Source organism: Sapajus apella, unplaced genomic scaffold, assembly GCF_009761245.1.
Source record: "Sapajus apella isolate SASKATOON/1434 unplaced genomic scaffold, GSC_monkey_1.0 scaffold90, whole genome shotgun sequence".
Taxonomy (NCBI): domain Eukaryota; kingdom Metazoa; phylum Chordata; class Mammalia; order Primates; family Cebidae; genus Sapajus; species Sapajus apella.
The window spans coordinates 7,098,599-7,113,693 of record NW_022437030.1 but is presented as its reverse complement, the minus strand read 5'-3'; the positions used below and the strand labels follow the sequence as shown (position 1 = coordinate 7,113,693).

At 41.0% G+C, this 15,095-nt stretch overlaps 1 protein-coding gene across 1 annotated transcript in view; it reads right to left on the bottom strand.

The window, feature by feature from the left end:
- The window catches only part of FTO (FTO alpha-ketoglutarate dependent dioxygenase), a 410,478-nt gene that overhangs the window by 284,174 nt on the left and 111,209 nt on the right, over positions 1–15,095 (bottom strand). Inside the window, exon 3 of the mRNA XM_032255615.1 lies at positions 2,260–2,887. Within this exon, the coding sequence (XP_032111506.1) occupies positions 2,260–2,887 (628 nt within the window). The remainder of the gene's footprint in view (positions 1–2,259; positions 2,888–15,095) is intronic.

The following is a 15,095-nucleotide window of genomic DNA, read 5'->3' as shown; positions in this document are numbered from 1 at the left end:
ACAGAAAGGTTCTGTTCCATCTAATTAGTTAATCTAATGAATTCCAATCATCTGAGAGTATGTGATAGAAGGCTACAGCAGACATGGGGGAGAAGTAACGCTGGAAAAAGGAAAGCATCAGGACCTGCAAGAAAAAGCAAGTAGAACATCCCCTTAACCTTTCCAGAAGGTAGACATTTTAAAAACTCAGATCCCTGAGGCAGCTACACTGCTGGGGTAAGAAACACCTGCTCATAATGACATAGCCTTAGGTGTTAAGATTCTGAAGGCTGGATATCTGTGCTCACATCCTAACTCTGATAATTACTTGCTGCATTACCATGAACAAGTTAATCAACCTTCTATGACTCAGTTTCCTCATCTGTAAAATGAGGATAGCAATTTACTACTTTGTTCTTTGGGTTGTTGGGAAGATAAAATGAGTTAATATATGCAAAATGTTTATAACGGCATATAGCACGTAGTAGGTGCTCAATAAATGAGCATTCCCAGTATTGCTATTATTATTAGAGTGCTAAGAATTTCTGGGGTTAAGAGAACAAAGGAGTTTGCACCCTGCTGTTACAGATTCAGATTCTGCAGTTCCCTCTTTCAGGTGATGACTGCAAGTACCAACATTCCTATATTTATATATAATTTCTACTTGTATACTTTATCAGTCTTAATTACTCCTGAGCATAGAATCTATTCATTAGACATTAAATTCCTTTCTGAAAGATAGTCTAGGTTTCAAAAACTACTTGATCACCCACGCGAAGCGAGTACAATAGGACTATTAAACTGGAGGACTGAGAATAATTGGGAGCACAAAGACATCTTTGTAGAGCTTTGTACTATCACGTACCACTGCTTCAGGTTTGGAGAGTTGTCTCCTTAAGAAAGAAACTAACTCCATTGTTCGTTCACATCAGAGTTCTTGGATGTGATAGTTCTTAAATCCCTGGCAAGTCCTTATTAAAGATCAGAGGATCTCGGTTCTTTCCATTAGGACAGCATTAAATCCCTTCAAGCGATTTTCTTAGGTCAGCAACATTATTTGAAATGCCAGCAAAAGTAGTGAAATTTCCAAACACTAAACGAGTTCCTTGTTTCGGACTGAAGACACAAGGTAAAGTTAGAAAAAATATCAGCAGTCTTGAGGAAATTTTTGAGACTGGGAAACTGTAAGAAATTTAAAGAGTACTTTAAAGATCTTTTTTTCTCTTAAATCTCTTTTCCAAAACAGCCATTTTGGTAAACAAAAAAACAAATAACAAACAAAACTCCAATCAAACAACTAGAGTAGTCGGAAAAGTTCCAGTCATTCCCTGATGGGATATCTAGAATTCTGGTTTTCCAAACATCTTTCAGTGAACCAGACAGGAGAGGTAATACTATGTCTTGTATTCCTTTGCCAAATAATCAGGCACAAAAGAAAGTCAACAGTGGTCATGCTCTCCTTGATCTGTTCAACTACCATTTTTGTGATTCTGTCCTAAGGAATAATGACAGCCATAAACACACAGAAACAATAATAGAAGAAGGGAAATTTGGGTGGGCTTCTGAGAGGTAGCCTATGATCTCTGTTCCAAGGGGATTATATGTCAGAAAATGCAAAAACAAGTCTACCACAGCCACCCGACAAGGTCTAAAACTGCAGAACTGGATAGAAGGCTAGGGAGTTTCCTGAAAATAGAGGACTGTCTGCTTCCAAAACCTACCTCAACTGCTTCTGGCAAGGAAGAACAGTAGCTACAAACTATATGAAGCCAAGAACAAGTCCATATTTGACAAATCACACCCATCAAGTTAGTGATGTCAACCATAATAAAATATTTTGGCAAGCCTGGAAATGTGCACCTGTGGGAACCTGGAAAGATTTGACAGATTTTTGTTTTCCCAGCCCTTTATCAGCAAGTTAATTATAGCAACTGTACAATCTCCTCTGAGCTCTATAGAAAGACAGTTGGCTGTATGAAACCAAGAGGCTGCTCTCCTGGGCACACGAGAGACAAATGACAGTAGTGCTTACGTGCGAAAATATTCTGAGTACAGTATAACAATGAGCCAGCTAGCATGCCTAGATGAGAAAGAGGCATATTCTGCAGACATACAGTGTGACAAGACTAAAAAGGACACGTCACACACACATACACACACACACGTGCATGCACACACACAGGCACACATGCTCATGTCTATGCAATGTGTATCTCCAGACCCTAAACGACTGGTTATATTATTACACACAGGGCTGTTTTTTCCCAGGGCAGACTGTACCTTCACAGCTGTAACTGTACACTGCCACCGCTGACCTGTCCACCAGATTTTCATCATGATGCCAGCTCACTGCCATTTTCCCCATGCCAAAATAAGGTTCCTCTTTCAGGTATGGCATTTTCTGAGGATCCATGAAATTCAGCAAAGTTACGTTGTATGCTGCTCTGCTCTTAAGGTCCACTTCATCTTGTCCATCGTAGGATGACCCCATCCCAACCCTGGGGAAATCCGCAGACATACACAACGGCACTGCATCTTCATTAGCCTTCTCTTTGGCAGCGAGTTCTTCCAAAGCCTGGATGGTTTCTACCTGCAGGAAATCATTGAGCTTGAGGAAGGTCTCACAAGCAGTGGCTATTTCAGCCTCGGTGTATTTTATATCAGACCCTTTCACCGGCCAGGGGACCGTAAACAGCCTGGTGTTCAGGTACTTGTAGGTGCAGCCTGGATTACCAATGAGGATGCGAGATACCGGAGTGAGCAGATCTTTGCCTTGGATCCTAACCAGGTCCCGAAATAGGCAGCCATGCTTGTGCAGTGTGAGAAAGGCTTCTTGAACCTCTTTATGTAGCTCCTCGGATACACTGCCAGCTTCTCGGAGAATTAGTTTAGGATATTTCAGCTGCCACTAAAACAAAACCAAAGCAAAAACAGACGTTTATGGATAGACGTTCACAATTTTATTACTTCAAAGGTATGTTTCTTTGTAGACATTTGAGGAGTTGTGGAGGACTACCTGGTGTTATTTCTAAACAGGATTCACATCTTCCTAGCCCAAAACAGAAAACCAAATACAACAAATATCATCAAACTCTACAGTCAGGGCCTTCAAGTTCAAGCTCAAATTACTAACAATCTTTAATAAAAAAATAAACAATAATAATGTGGGTCCTGATACACCAGGATTACTCTGTGACTACTTTTTCTCACCCTAAATCTCTTTCTAGCCTTTACCACTCCGGAAAATACCATTTTATCAACTGCATATTATCTATAATATTTATTAAGTGCTTACTATGAACCAAATACTGTCATAAATTATTTGTGTACATTAGCTCATCAGAGCATTATTATCTCCAGTTTATAGATGAGACCACTGAAACACAGAGACATTAACAATTTTCCCAAAGTCACACAGCTAGTAAATACTGGAGCTGGAATTTAAAGCCCCTGGGCTCCAGAGTCCAGCTGGGTCCAGGGCATGAGTTCTTAACTATAAGAATGCATTGTTTCTCAATAAATAACAAACTGGTTTCTGCTTAACACTTTCATGAAAAGAGAACTCACTTCTCTTCGGTAGTTAGACATTAAGTTCTATGAACACAAAAGCCATGGCAATGTTACTCATGCCTATAATATGAGTGCCTAGAATTTACTCAGTAAATAGTAAAGGAATGAATAAATGGAATTGTGGGGGATGAATGAGGTGTTATTACACTGCAATTCTAGAAAGTTCTAATAATTCTACTGGTGTCACTGGCGGAGAGCAATATTAGCCAATTCCCTCCCCTAATACAGAATACATGGAATTATTCATGTAGGTTAGGACTACATTAGCTTCTCAGCCACCACTTTCCTTAGGGCTTGACATGTGAATCGGCGTTAAGCTGGAGTTTCCTGATTCTGTATAATGCAGCTGATTTATTTTTAACCAAATCACAGGATTTTACATTTACCTGTGTAACGTTTGATCTGATCTGTTCCTTGCTAGTTTTAGGCTGTCTTAAAGAAGTCAGACATGATCAGCACATTAACCTGTCCTCCTTGTATTGTGCTGCCCACCATTGTTAAGACACCTTTCTTCTGTGTCTTCATTCAGTAATTACCATTCATATGATAGGGTAAGACCAGTATTCTTCCATACATTGTTTTTCATGCAACATCTGTTTATTGAGCACCTATCACCAGATGGAAATAAGGTCCCTGCTCTCACAAAGCTTTCTACCAAATCAAGTAAACAGATAAAGAAAAGTAACCCCAAATTGTGTTAAGTACGAAGACAGAAACAAACCAGTAGGAAATTTTATTAGGCAGGAAGAATTCTCTAAGAAGACAGGATTTAAGCTCAGATCTTCAGGAAAAGAAGGCACCAGAAATATGACAAGCCGGAAAAAGGGCTTCCCAGAAAGAGAGACCAAAGAAGCCAAAGGCACTCAGGAAAAAGGCCAGCCTATTCTAGGGACAAAAAAAAATTGTCCCTAGAAAATTGTCTAGGGACAATTTTCTGTAAAACCAGACCAAAAAAATTGTCTGGTTTTACTAGAGCAAAAAAGCCAAACGCAGAGCGACATGCGACGAGGAGGCAGAGGACGGCAGAGGCCGGATCACACACAGCCCTGGAGGTCGTGGTAAAAATCTGGAACTAACTCTAGATGCACTGAAGGATTTTGAAAGGAGAAAAATAACTTGATTTACATTTTATAAAAATTGCTCTTAGTTATAACATCAGGCATGGATTGGAAACAGGCAAATGTGAGCATGGAATGTGCTATTACAATCATCTGGGAGAAAAGTCAAAACGATCTGGACTAAAATAAAGCCGGAGATAAGTGGAAGATAAAATACATACTTTGTAGGCAGAACAAAAGCATATGCTTATGAATTAGATGTAAGGGATAAAAAAATGATAGGATTTTGTTTTTGAGACGGAGTTTCACTCTTACTGCCCAGGCTGGAGTGCAATGCTGCGATCTTGGCTCACCACAACCTCTGCCTCCCGGGTTCAAGCGATTCTCCTGTCTAAGCCTCCTGAGTAGCTGGGATTACAGGCATGCACCACCACATCCAGCTAATTTTGTATTTTTAATACAGACAAGGTTTCTCCATGTTGGTCAGGAAAGAAGCTAAGGATACATTCTGGATTTCTGGATTTAACAACTAAATAAACAATTTATTGTTTTGTGAAATAAGGAAAACCGAGGCAAAAGAGAAGCGGTAGAAAGAAGAAAAGGGGGAAATGAAGAGTTCACTCTGGATCTGCAGCCTTGAAGATACCTATGAAACCTCAAGATGAAAATAACAAGGGGGAACTGGATGTACACAACTGCAGCTCAGAAGAGAAAGTAAGGCAGAGGGACGTAATGTGAGAGTGATCAGCTCACAGCTGGGGTTTGAAGGCCTGCAAATGAATGAAATCACCTAGGGAAAAAGGAAAAATACCAAAAGGAGACCAGAGTTATTTCCTGAGTCACAGCAGAAGTCTCAACAAAGGAGAACCAGCAGAAAACCAGCGGAGTGTATTAATGCAGAAGCTAAAAGAGGAGAGCATCTGAAGAAGGATGGGGCAGTCAACTATGTCAACTGCCACTGACTGAGAGGCCAAGTGAGATGGGGACAGATGAACAAGTAGATTTGACAGCATGGAAATCACTGATGACAATGGCAAGAGCAACCTCAGTAGAGTGGTAGGGGTGGAAGTCAGACTGGAGTAGATGAGGATGGAATGGAAGGGGAGGAACGAGGATGGCAGGTAGAGCTGTCTCTGAATGCTTCTTCCATGAAGGGGAGTAGAAAAATGGATCTTTTGATAAAGGAGAATGCTAGACTAAGGGATACTCTCTAATGATAGAAGACACTAGAGAACACTAGAGTTTCTCAGCACACTCATGAGAATGATACAAGAGAAAGACGTTGATGATGCAGAAAAGAGAGAGCGAATAACTGAAGAAGCGGAGACCTTGTGTGTCTACAGCAGTAGCTCCCAAGTCGGGTATGCAGGGATTTGTAAAGTGATCCCATAGAGTGGTGGGGCACAGAGAAGAGATAGTAGAACTGCTTTATTTTTAATACAAAATGAAAGAAATTAAGAATTATTAAAATACGTATGCATATATATACACACACACACATACAAGTAAGTTTAATATGAATATTATAAAATATACACAAGAACATGAGTACTACCGGTGGTGTGTTGGAGTCACCACACCGGCTCATGAGCGCACTGTGTACATGTCTTTCCAGCTGCACATTCAGTAACACCATGATGGTGGCTTGAAACTCTCCACGGTGAGAGTATTTACATTGCGGAAATCAACAAACACTAGAAATCAAGGCTGGTTCTTTTCCCCTACAGGCCACTTGTTTAAACATTTTCTAGGATGTCACTATATGCGCTCAAAACTTGTCACTGATAAGAGTATGTGATCAAAAACATTTGGATAGGAGAGAAGATACCTCTTACATTGGAATAAGCTAGAAGGAGAACGAAGGTATAAATTCAGATAGGAAGAGAAATTTAATAGTAGGCAGGTGAGTAAGTTCTAGGGTTTCTTTTGGAGGGGGTGGTGGTTAGAGAATGCTTTGACTTTCTCAGTGAAGTTAAGGTGAATCATTAGCTAAGAATGTATCCTGATCATTAGAGCCATTTGCCAGATAGTTCTGGATTCCTCCCCATCACCCAGCTTTTTGGGTTCAGCGTGGAATTACACTTCCTGGCCTCCTCATGATGGATGAAACATGGGACTACTTCTGTCCAGTGAGAAATGATGGCCAACCTCCCAGCCTGGAACATGTTATTGCCAGTGCAAGACCCTCCGGAATACTCTGCACCCCTCTCCCACAGTAGCCAGCTGGTGGCTGCTTGGATCTCTGAGCTACTTTAATGGGTAGTGACTCTGTGCGAACCCACAAATGATACATAAAATGGACCAGAAATATTATTGTGCAAAGCCATTGAGATTTGAGAGTTATCTGTTACTATAGCATAATCCAGCCTGTTCTGGCTGAGGCAGAGTGCAGGAGATGTTATGGAAGACATGCAGAAACCGGGAGGAAGTAAGCAAAAGAAAAACGAATGTGTCAAGTCTGAACGTGGAAAAATGACTTTACTAGGTAAGCATGGTAGGAATGCCCTGCTTCTCAAAATGTCTATCCGAGGTGTTGACCATGAATTGAAAGTGACAAAGAGAGGAGTCATGTGGCATACCACTATGCAGTGTCATTGAGACTGTCAGGGATCTGTGTAGGATTTAGAATTTCCATATTTCAGTTATCCCAACTGGAAAACAGAAACAGTGATATCGCACTTTCTATTTACATAGCTCATAAAGAAAGCAATGCAATCCTGTAGGCAGAGACCAAACATTCTAGAGCCATAAGCAGTAGCTCTAATTCTATTACTTTACTGGTTATTTTCTAAGCAAGTCCCTGAGGCCTCAGCATACTCAAAGCGATGATGAAGAAGTGATGAAGAAGGTAATTTCTTCACACTGTCTTAACACCTCCAGTACTCTCTGAATGGTCCTTAGTATAAAACAATAAAGAAAAGTATAATAATTCCCAAGAACTTAGTTTTTGAACACACTCCCCTCTGGGACTAAGAAAGGAATACTGGAATAACGCACTCATCTGCACAAATGCCTGCCCTCCTCCCATTGAAATGTTGCTGCTCTTGTTCAGCATATACTGACTGGGTCTCAATACTACATAAGATCTATTTAACACGGGAAATTATAACCCTATGCACCAGGAAATCCATATAACCACATAAATATTATCTGTAAATACCCTGACATGAAAAACATCATAAAAAGAAAATAACGTGGGAAAATATTCCATTTTTTTCCCACTTAGATCATGTCCCTTTTCTCTCTGACCACATGTGCTTCTATTCCTGCAGCCCTCAAGTGCCTAGCACTTCAGCAGGCTTTTCCCCCAACTCCACACCTGGATGGTCCTTCCCATCCCCTGGGTCGCCTTCTCAGAGAAACCTTCCCTGAATCTCCACCCTCAAATAGGTGCCCTCTGTTATCACTCCACATACTTTACTTCTCTTTCACAGCACTTATCCATCTGTAACTATATTTATTTAAACTATTATCGATTTAATAATCTGTCCTGTAAGATCACAAGCTACTAAGATAGTATTAGTGGCCAGGCCTAGTGGCTTGGGCCTGTAATCCCAGCGCTGTGGGAAGCTGAGGCAGGTGGATCACCTGAAGTCAGCAGCTTGAGACCAACCTGACCAACGTGGTGAAACCCCGTTTCTACTAAAAATACAAAAATTAGCTGGGCGTGATGGCGCGGGCCTGTAATCCCAGCTACTCGGGAAGCTGAAGTAGGAGAATCACTTGAACCCAGCAGGTGGAGGTTGCGGTGAACAGAGATCGTGACATTGCACTGCACTCCAGCCTGGGTGACAGAGTGGAAAAAAAAAAAGAAGATAGTATCCATAACCGTTATAGCCGCCGCACTTGGTTCCACGTAAGTGCTTAAGACGTCTTTCTAAGAAAAAAAGCATTAAAAGACTGAAGAAAGCAGATGAGTGGAAATCTTAGCCAGGCTGGGAAAGAAAACTAAATGTAAAGAGGCACGAGAGACCTTTTCAGGGTGCTAAAAATGTTCTAAAACTGCTGTGATGATGGTTGTACACCTCTGGAAATTTGCCCAAAGTCGCTGAATTGTACAATTTTAAAAGGTGGATTTTATGGTACGTAAATTATACACATATATAGTTAATCAATAAACCTTTTTTTAAAAGATTGATAGATGTGAATATCTGAACTTTTAAAATTTTGTATAAAATAAATCATAAAATTAAAAAGCAAACAACCTGGAAAAAAAAAGTACAACCTATATGGCAGAAAAGGGCTTAATACTCTTAATGCAGAACCATTACAAATGTAAATACATATACACACATTCACAAGCAAATTAATAGAGAAGCCTGGTAGCACATAAAACAATTAACTGGCTGGGTGTGGTGGCTCACACCTGTAATCCCAGCACTTTGGGAGGCAAGGCAAAACCCTGTTTCTACTAACAATACAAAAAAATTAGCCAGGCATGGCAGCATGCACCTGTGTTCCCAGCTACTTGTGGGGCTGAGGTGGAAAGATCGCTTGAGCCTAGGAGGCGGAGGCTGCGGTGAGCCTAACCTGGGCCACAGAGTGGGACCCCATCTCTAAAATACATGCATAAATAAATAAATAAATAATAAATGAATATTAACTGTACCAAAGTTGGAAAAAATATAATTTGTATTAAATTATACTTAAATTAGTTATTGTTTATCAAATTTGCATTAAAAATTTTATAATAGTAATACATATTGTTGATAACGGCAAAATTGAACATTCTGATAGCCTGCAATTAGGAATGCAAAGTATTACAATATTGTTTAAGGCCAACTGGACAAGATCTATCAAAACCTAAACACGCCCACATCTTTTCATTCAGTTATTCCACTTTTAAGAACTTATCATAAGGAAGTTATTAGAGAAACACACCAGGATTATAAGAATATTAATCATAGTATTATTGATAATAATTAAAAACTGAAAACCACAAAATGCCAGTCAGGGATTAGAAGGGAAAATGGTACAACCACGTGATGGAATATGAAGATAACAAACTTACATGTTTGAAAGTCAGCAGGAAACTATAGTCATAGAAGAAATTAGTAACAAGATAGTCCAGCAAGAGGATCTGTTTCATTAAAAGAAAAACAGTACATATATAAAGACTCACAGGAAAAAAAAAGTACTTGCAGAAAAAGATAGCCAAAAGTTGATGGTGGTTATCCCTGAGTAATGTACTTGGGCATAATTTTAATTTTCTTCTTTAGACATCTACATTATTTTCGAATTTTCCAAAATAAATGTAAAATACTTTTAATCAGAAAAATCAGGGAACAGATGCTGCATTAAAAAAATTCTTAATTTTCATGACATTTCTTATATTTGCCAAGAGATTCTTTCTCATGGCTCCAAATGGTCAAAAATCTTTACGAGAACTTCTGGTACTAGTTAAATATGTTTTTAAAGACTCTGGGGAATTTTCACTTCACCACAATGAAAACAAATAATAACAGCTGGCTGATTCTGTCACTATCTCAAAGAAAACGCAAGAAAGATGACCCCCAACCTAAATGCCCCCTTTTATTGTTTATAAAGTAATTAAATTAGTACCTGACACATAAAGGTGCTATGTAGCATTTGTTCAATTTTTTTATTTTTTGAGACAGAGTTTTCCTCTGTCGTCCAGGCTGGAGTGCAGTGGTGTGATCTCGGCTCACTGCACCTCCGCCTCCTGGGTTCAAGCGATTCTCCAGCCCCTCCTGAGTTGCTGGGATTACAGGCATGTGCCACCACACTCAGCTAATTTTTGTATTTTTAGTAGAGACAGGGTTTCACTATGTTGGCCAGGTTGGTCTTGAACTCCTGACCTCATGATCCGCCCACCTCAACCTCCCAAAGTGCTGGAATTACAGGCATGAACCACTGCGCCTGGTCCAATTTTTCTTTTCTTTTTTTTTTTTTTAATAATAATAAGTAACTTTGGAGAAGAACTGAACATTAAGTAATTTAATATTAATTCATCCTGTCAAACAAATAAGTTCACTTTCCATTTTGGACAGGTACATGTAGAACATCAGCTATCACACAATAATTTGGAACAGCTGTTGGCAGATTTTCAAATATGCTAGACTTTTTTTCATTTAATCCCATTAGCGTTTTTTCCAAGGAGTATGCAGTCATGAAATTTATATTACTAGGTGTCTGGTCACATACTGTATTTCTGGAGATCTATAAATGATCCTGTGGCATAAGTGATGATTATATAGTTTAATAAGTATTTGGAAAGGTATTTTAGATATAAAATGCCAGCATGCCAGGCCTTTGTCAATGGTTGAAAGATGTGGAAAGCTAAGCTCTCTGGAGATCAGGCTTCATTTTCTGTCTATTTTAAGCTATTATATAAAAATTCTACCTTTTCCTCTCATCAAGAGATGCTTCTGAAAAGATTTCATCATACAGAGAAGTCAGACATGGTTTTAAATGAGTAAGATACCAGTTTACCAGAGGCTCACTTAAATGAAGCCCAGTGGAACTTCAGTAGAGAGAAATAAAATTTAAAATCTTCAAGTGACTTGGGAAATGCCCTTCACTTAAAAGTGCTAGAATATTCTGATTTCAGAGGAGCATATTTCTAATCTGGCTGTTAATAGATTTTGACCCCAACCCTTTCTATTTTGCACTCAGCAATTTACACCCTCTCACTCATAATATTTTCTACATAATTTTTGTTGAAAAATGCTTGTGACTTGGCAGCCACCCCACAACTAATGGGCTAAACACTCATCTGGCCCAGACTCTGCGTAATGCGAAGTAGAGCCCCAAAAGGGATATACTTCTGGAGTAGGTGTTCAGGCTCCGCCACAGCTAATCACAAGACTTGAGGTACCATGCACTTTGCTACAAAATGACACAGATGCTTATTCATTCATTCATTCAATACTTCATTTCATTTTGTTTATTTAAATTTCTCATATACTTGTTATGTACCAGGCACTGTACAAAGTGCCAGAGACACAAGGATTAAAGAAGATAGGTCCTGTTTGACAGCATCTCATAACTTAACAGTATAGACCGAAGTGGAAACCAAAAGAGAACTTACCACAGCAGAAGTGTGAGTATACTGCTATGGGCGTGGGAATAATTAGGAAGGAAAAGCTGGAAAATCCTTAGGTACTGAATACATATGTATTGAGCACATACTATTTGCAAAGCACTTGGTGCTGGGAATAAGGAAGAGAACAAAATGTCTTTTTTCTCTCTAGGAGCTGATGTTCTAGGTAGGTGAGCCAGACAATAAGCATATAAATAAGTAAAAATATATAGTATTTTAGATGATAAGTCTATGGAGAAAAATCAAGCCGAGAAAATAGGATGGGGAGTGCTGGGATACGTATTACTATTTTACACAGGGTGGTCAGGGAAGGTCTCTAGATACAATTACATCAGAGCAGAAGAAAGCAAGAAATAAGGATACAATCTCTCAGATGCCTGTGGGGAGAGTTCCAGGTAGGGGGAACATTCAGTGCAAAGGCCCTGGGGCAGGAGTGAGCTTGGTTTATTCCAGGAGGAGTAAAGTGCCAGAATGGGAAGAAAAGTGTGACGAGAGTGGGGAGTGGGCAGGGGCAGGAAGTGAGGCGAGGGAAGCAGTTAGGAACCCAAGCGTGTAGAGTTTCGTGGGTGCATGTAAGGTCCTGGGCTGATGGGAAGCTATCCAAGGGCTTTGAGCAAGAAAGTGTAATGAGCTGATTTATGCTTTTAAAAGATCACTCCAGATGTTGTGTTAAAATGAACTAGACCGGGGGAGGGAGGCAGAACCAGTCAGGAGGCCACTGCAACAGAGAGGATGGCAGTTTTGGCCACAATGTAAGCAGCAGAGGTGGTGAAAAGCAGTCAGGTTTTTCTTTTTTTTTTTTTTTTTTTTGAGACAGAGTTTCGCTCTTGTTACCCAGGCTGGAGTGCAATGGCGCGATCTCGGCTCACCGCAACCTCCGCCTCCTGGGTTCAGGCAATTCTCCTGCCTCAGCCTCCTGAGTAGCTGGGATTACAGGCACACGCCACCGTGCCCAGCTGAATTTTTGCGTTTTTAGTAGAGACGGGGTTTCACCATGTTGACCAGGATGGTCTCAATCTCTTGACCTCGTGATCCACCCGCCTCGGCCTCCCAAAGTGCTGGGATTACAGGCGTGAGCCACCGCGCCCGGCCGTCAGGTTTTTCATACAATCTAGAACAAAAGGGATTTTCTGATGCCTTCACAGAATATATAGTGTTTAAGTAGGGTCTTTAAAAGTAGCTGCTTACCAGACAGAAGAGGGAAGAAAGTACTAGTGGGCACAAAGGCCAGGAAGGATAAGAGGGCACAGCAGAGTCAGGGTGGAACCAAGAACTCCCTATTAAAGGGGCTTATGGCTGGGCGCCATTTTAGGCCACGGGATGAGATTACACCATAGAGGTAGACTGGGGTCAGAAAGTCAACGGCGGCCAGGCCCGGTGGCTCACGCCTGTAATCCCAGCACTTTGGGAGGCTGAGATGGGCAGATCACTTAAAGTCAGGAGTTTGAGGCCAGCCTGACCAACATGGCAAAACCCTGTCTCTACTAAAAATACACATATTAGTCAGGCATAGAGGCATACGCTTGTAGTCCCAGCTACCTGGGAGGCTGAGGCAGTGCTGTGATCTTGGCTCACTACTATCTCTGCCTCTTGGGTTCAAGCAAGAGGCAGAGGTTGTAGTGAGCCAAGATCACAGCACTGCATTTCAGCCTGGGCGACAGCGTGAGACTCTGTCTCAAAAACAGAAAGAAAGAAAGTCAATGGCCTTATAGGGTGGATATACTGAAGAATTTGAACTTGACCTTGGAAGTGAAGGAGACTCCACAACATTTATAAAACAAGGAGGTACAGGTCAGTTCTGATGGCACTGGGAAGGGCGTGAGGAACGCCGATCAGGAGGATGCTAAAACTGCAGAGGCAGAAGGTGACCGACGTGGCCTACATGTTCAAGTAGTGTCTGCGGGATGGGAAAAGAAAAACAATTTGAGAGATGCGGAAGAGGTAAAACTGCAGGGGCCCAGTGACTAGATGAGGGAAGAAAGCAATGGGTAGAAGTTGAGGGTGGTGAGCTTTCTTATTTCAAGAATAGAGCTAGCGGACCCCATTACAGAAGAGGCTGAGTAGGAAGAGCCTTGTAGAAAGAATCCTTATTAAAATGTAAGTCACATCCTGTCACACTTGCCTCCTCATCTCAGAGTAACTGCCAATATTCTCAGGACAGACTGCAAGTTCCGGTATAACCAGGCCCCCGTCTCTCTCTGTGACTGCATCTGCCCTGCTCTCACCAGCTCTCTCCCTCTACTCCAGGTATGTGGGCCTCGGGTGAAATCCTGTCTCTACCAAAATTACAAAAATTAGCCAGGCATGGTGGAAGGTACCTGTAACCCAAGCCACTTGAGAGGCTGAGGCAAGAGAATCGCTTGAACCCAGGAGGCAGAGGTTGCAGTGGGCCAAGACTGCACCGCTGTACTCCAGCCTGGGCAACAGAGTGAGACTCTGTTTCAAAAAGAAAAAAAAGGTGGCCAGGTGCGGTGGCTCGCACCTATAATCCCAGCACATTGGGAGGCCGAGGAAAGTGGATCACCTGAGGTCAGGAGATTGAGACTATCCTGGCTAACACAGTGAAAGCCCATCTCTACTAAAAATACAAAAAAATAGCCGGGCGTGGTGGCATACACCTGTAGTTCCAGCTACTCGGGAGGCTGAGGCAGGAGAACTGCTTGAACCCAGGAGGCAGAGATTGCAGTGAGCTGAGATCGTGCCACTGCACTCCAGCCTGGGCGACAGAGCGAGACTCTATCTCAAAAAAAAAAAAAAAAAAAGAAGGTGCACTTACAGTGATTAGATATTGGTATCAGGGTTTGTTATGGGCCTTGGAAAGATAACAGAAAAGTCTTGATAGTTGTTCTGTTTGCATTTGGGTTTCCTTTTATCCCTCAGTGGATGGCTGGTTCAGAGCACAGCAGGCTGATAACCTTTTGTATTTTATTCTTCCTGTACCATTTTCAAACCACAAAAGCTGAAATGGCTCGGCAGTTGCTTTGTGACAATGCATGTAATCATGTACCAGAGGCTTATAGCTAGGAAAATATTAGTAAGCATTTCAGAACTAATTGCATTTTTATACGTTTACCTGTCTTAAGGGCACTTTTAAAAATTATTTTTTCCCTGATTGCAAAAGAATATACATTCACTGCAGATAATTTGGAAGGCTGGGAAAGCTCAAAAGAAAACACTTACCCTGTCACTATGTGGTATGACATTTCTGTACATATCTGTCAAATCTTTCCAGATGCCAACTCCCTGGGTAGGTGTGTATGTGTGTAGAAGCAAAATTCAAATCATACTAAACTCATCATTATTATATATAACTGGTTTTCCAAATTAACTATTGCATGCATGCATGCATACATTCAAGCAAACACATTCAGCACCTGATAGGTACCAGGAACTGAACAAAGTACAGAGGATAAGGGAAGCCAGCA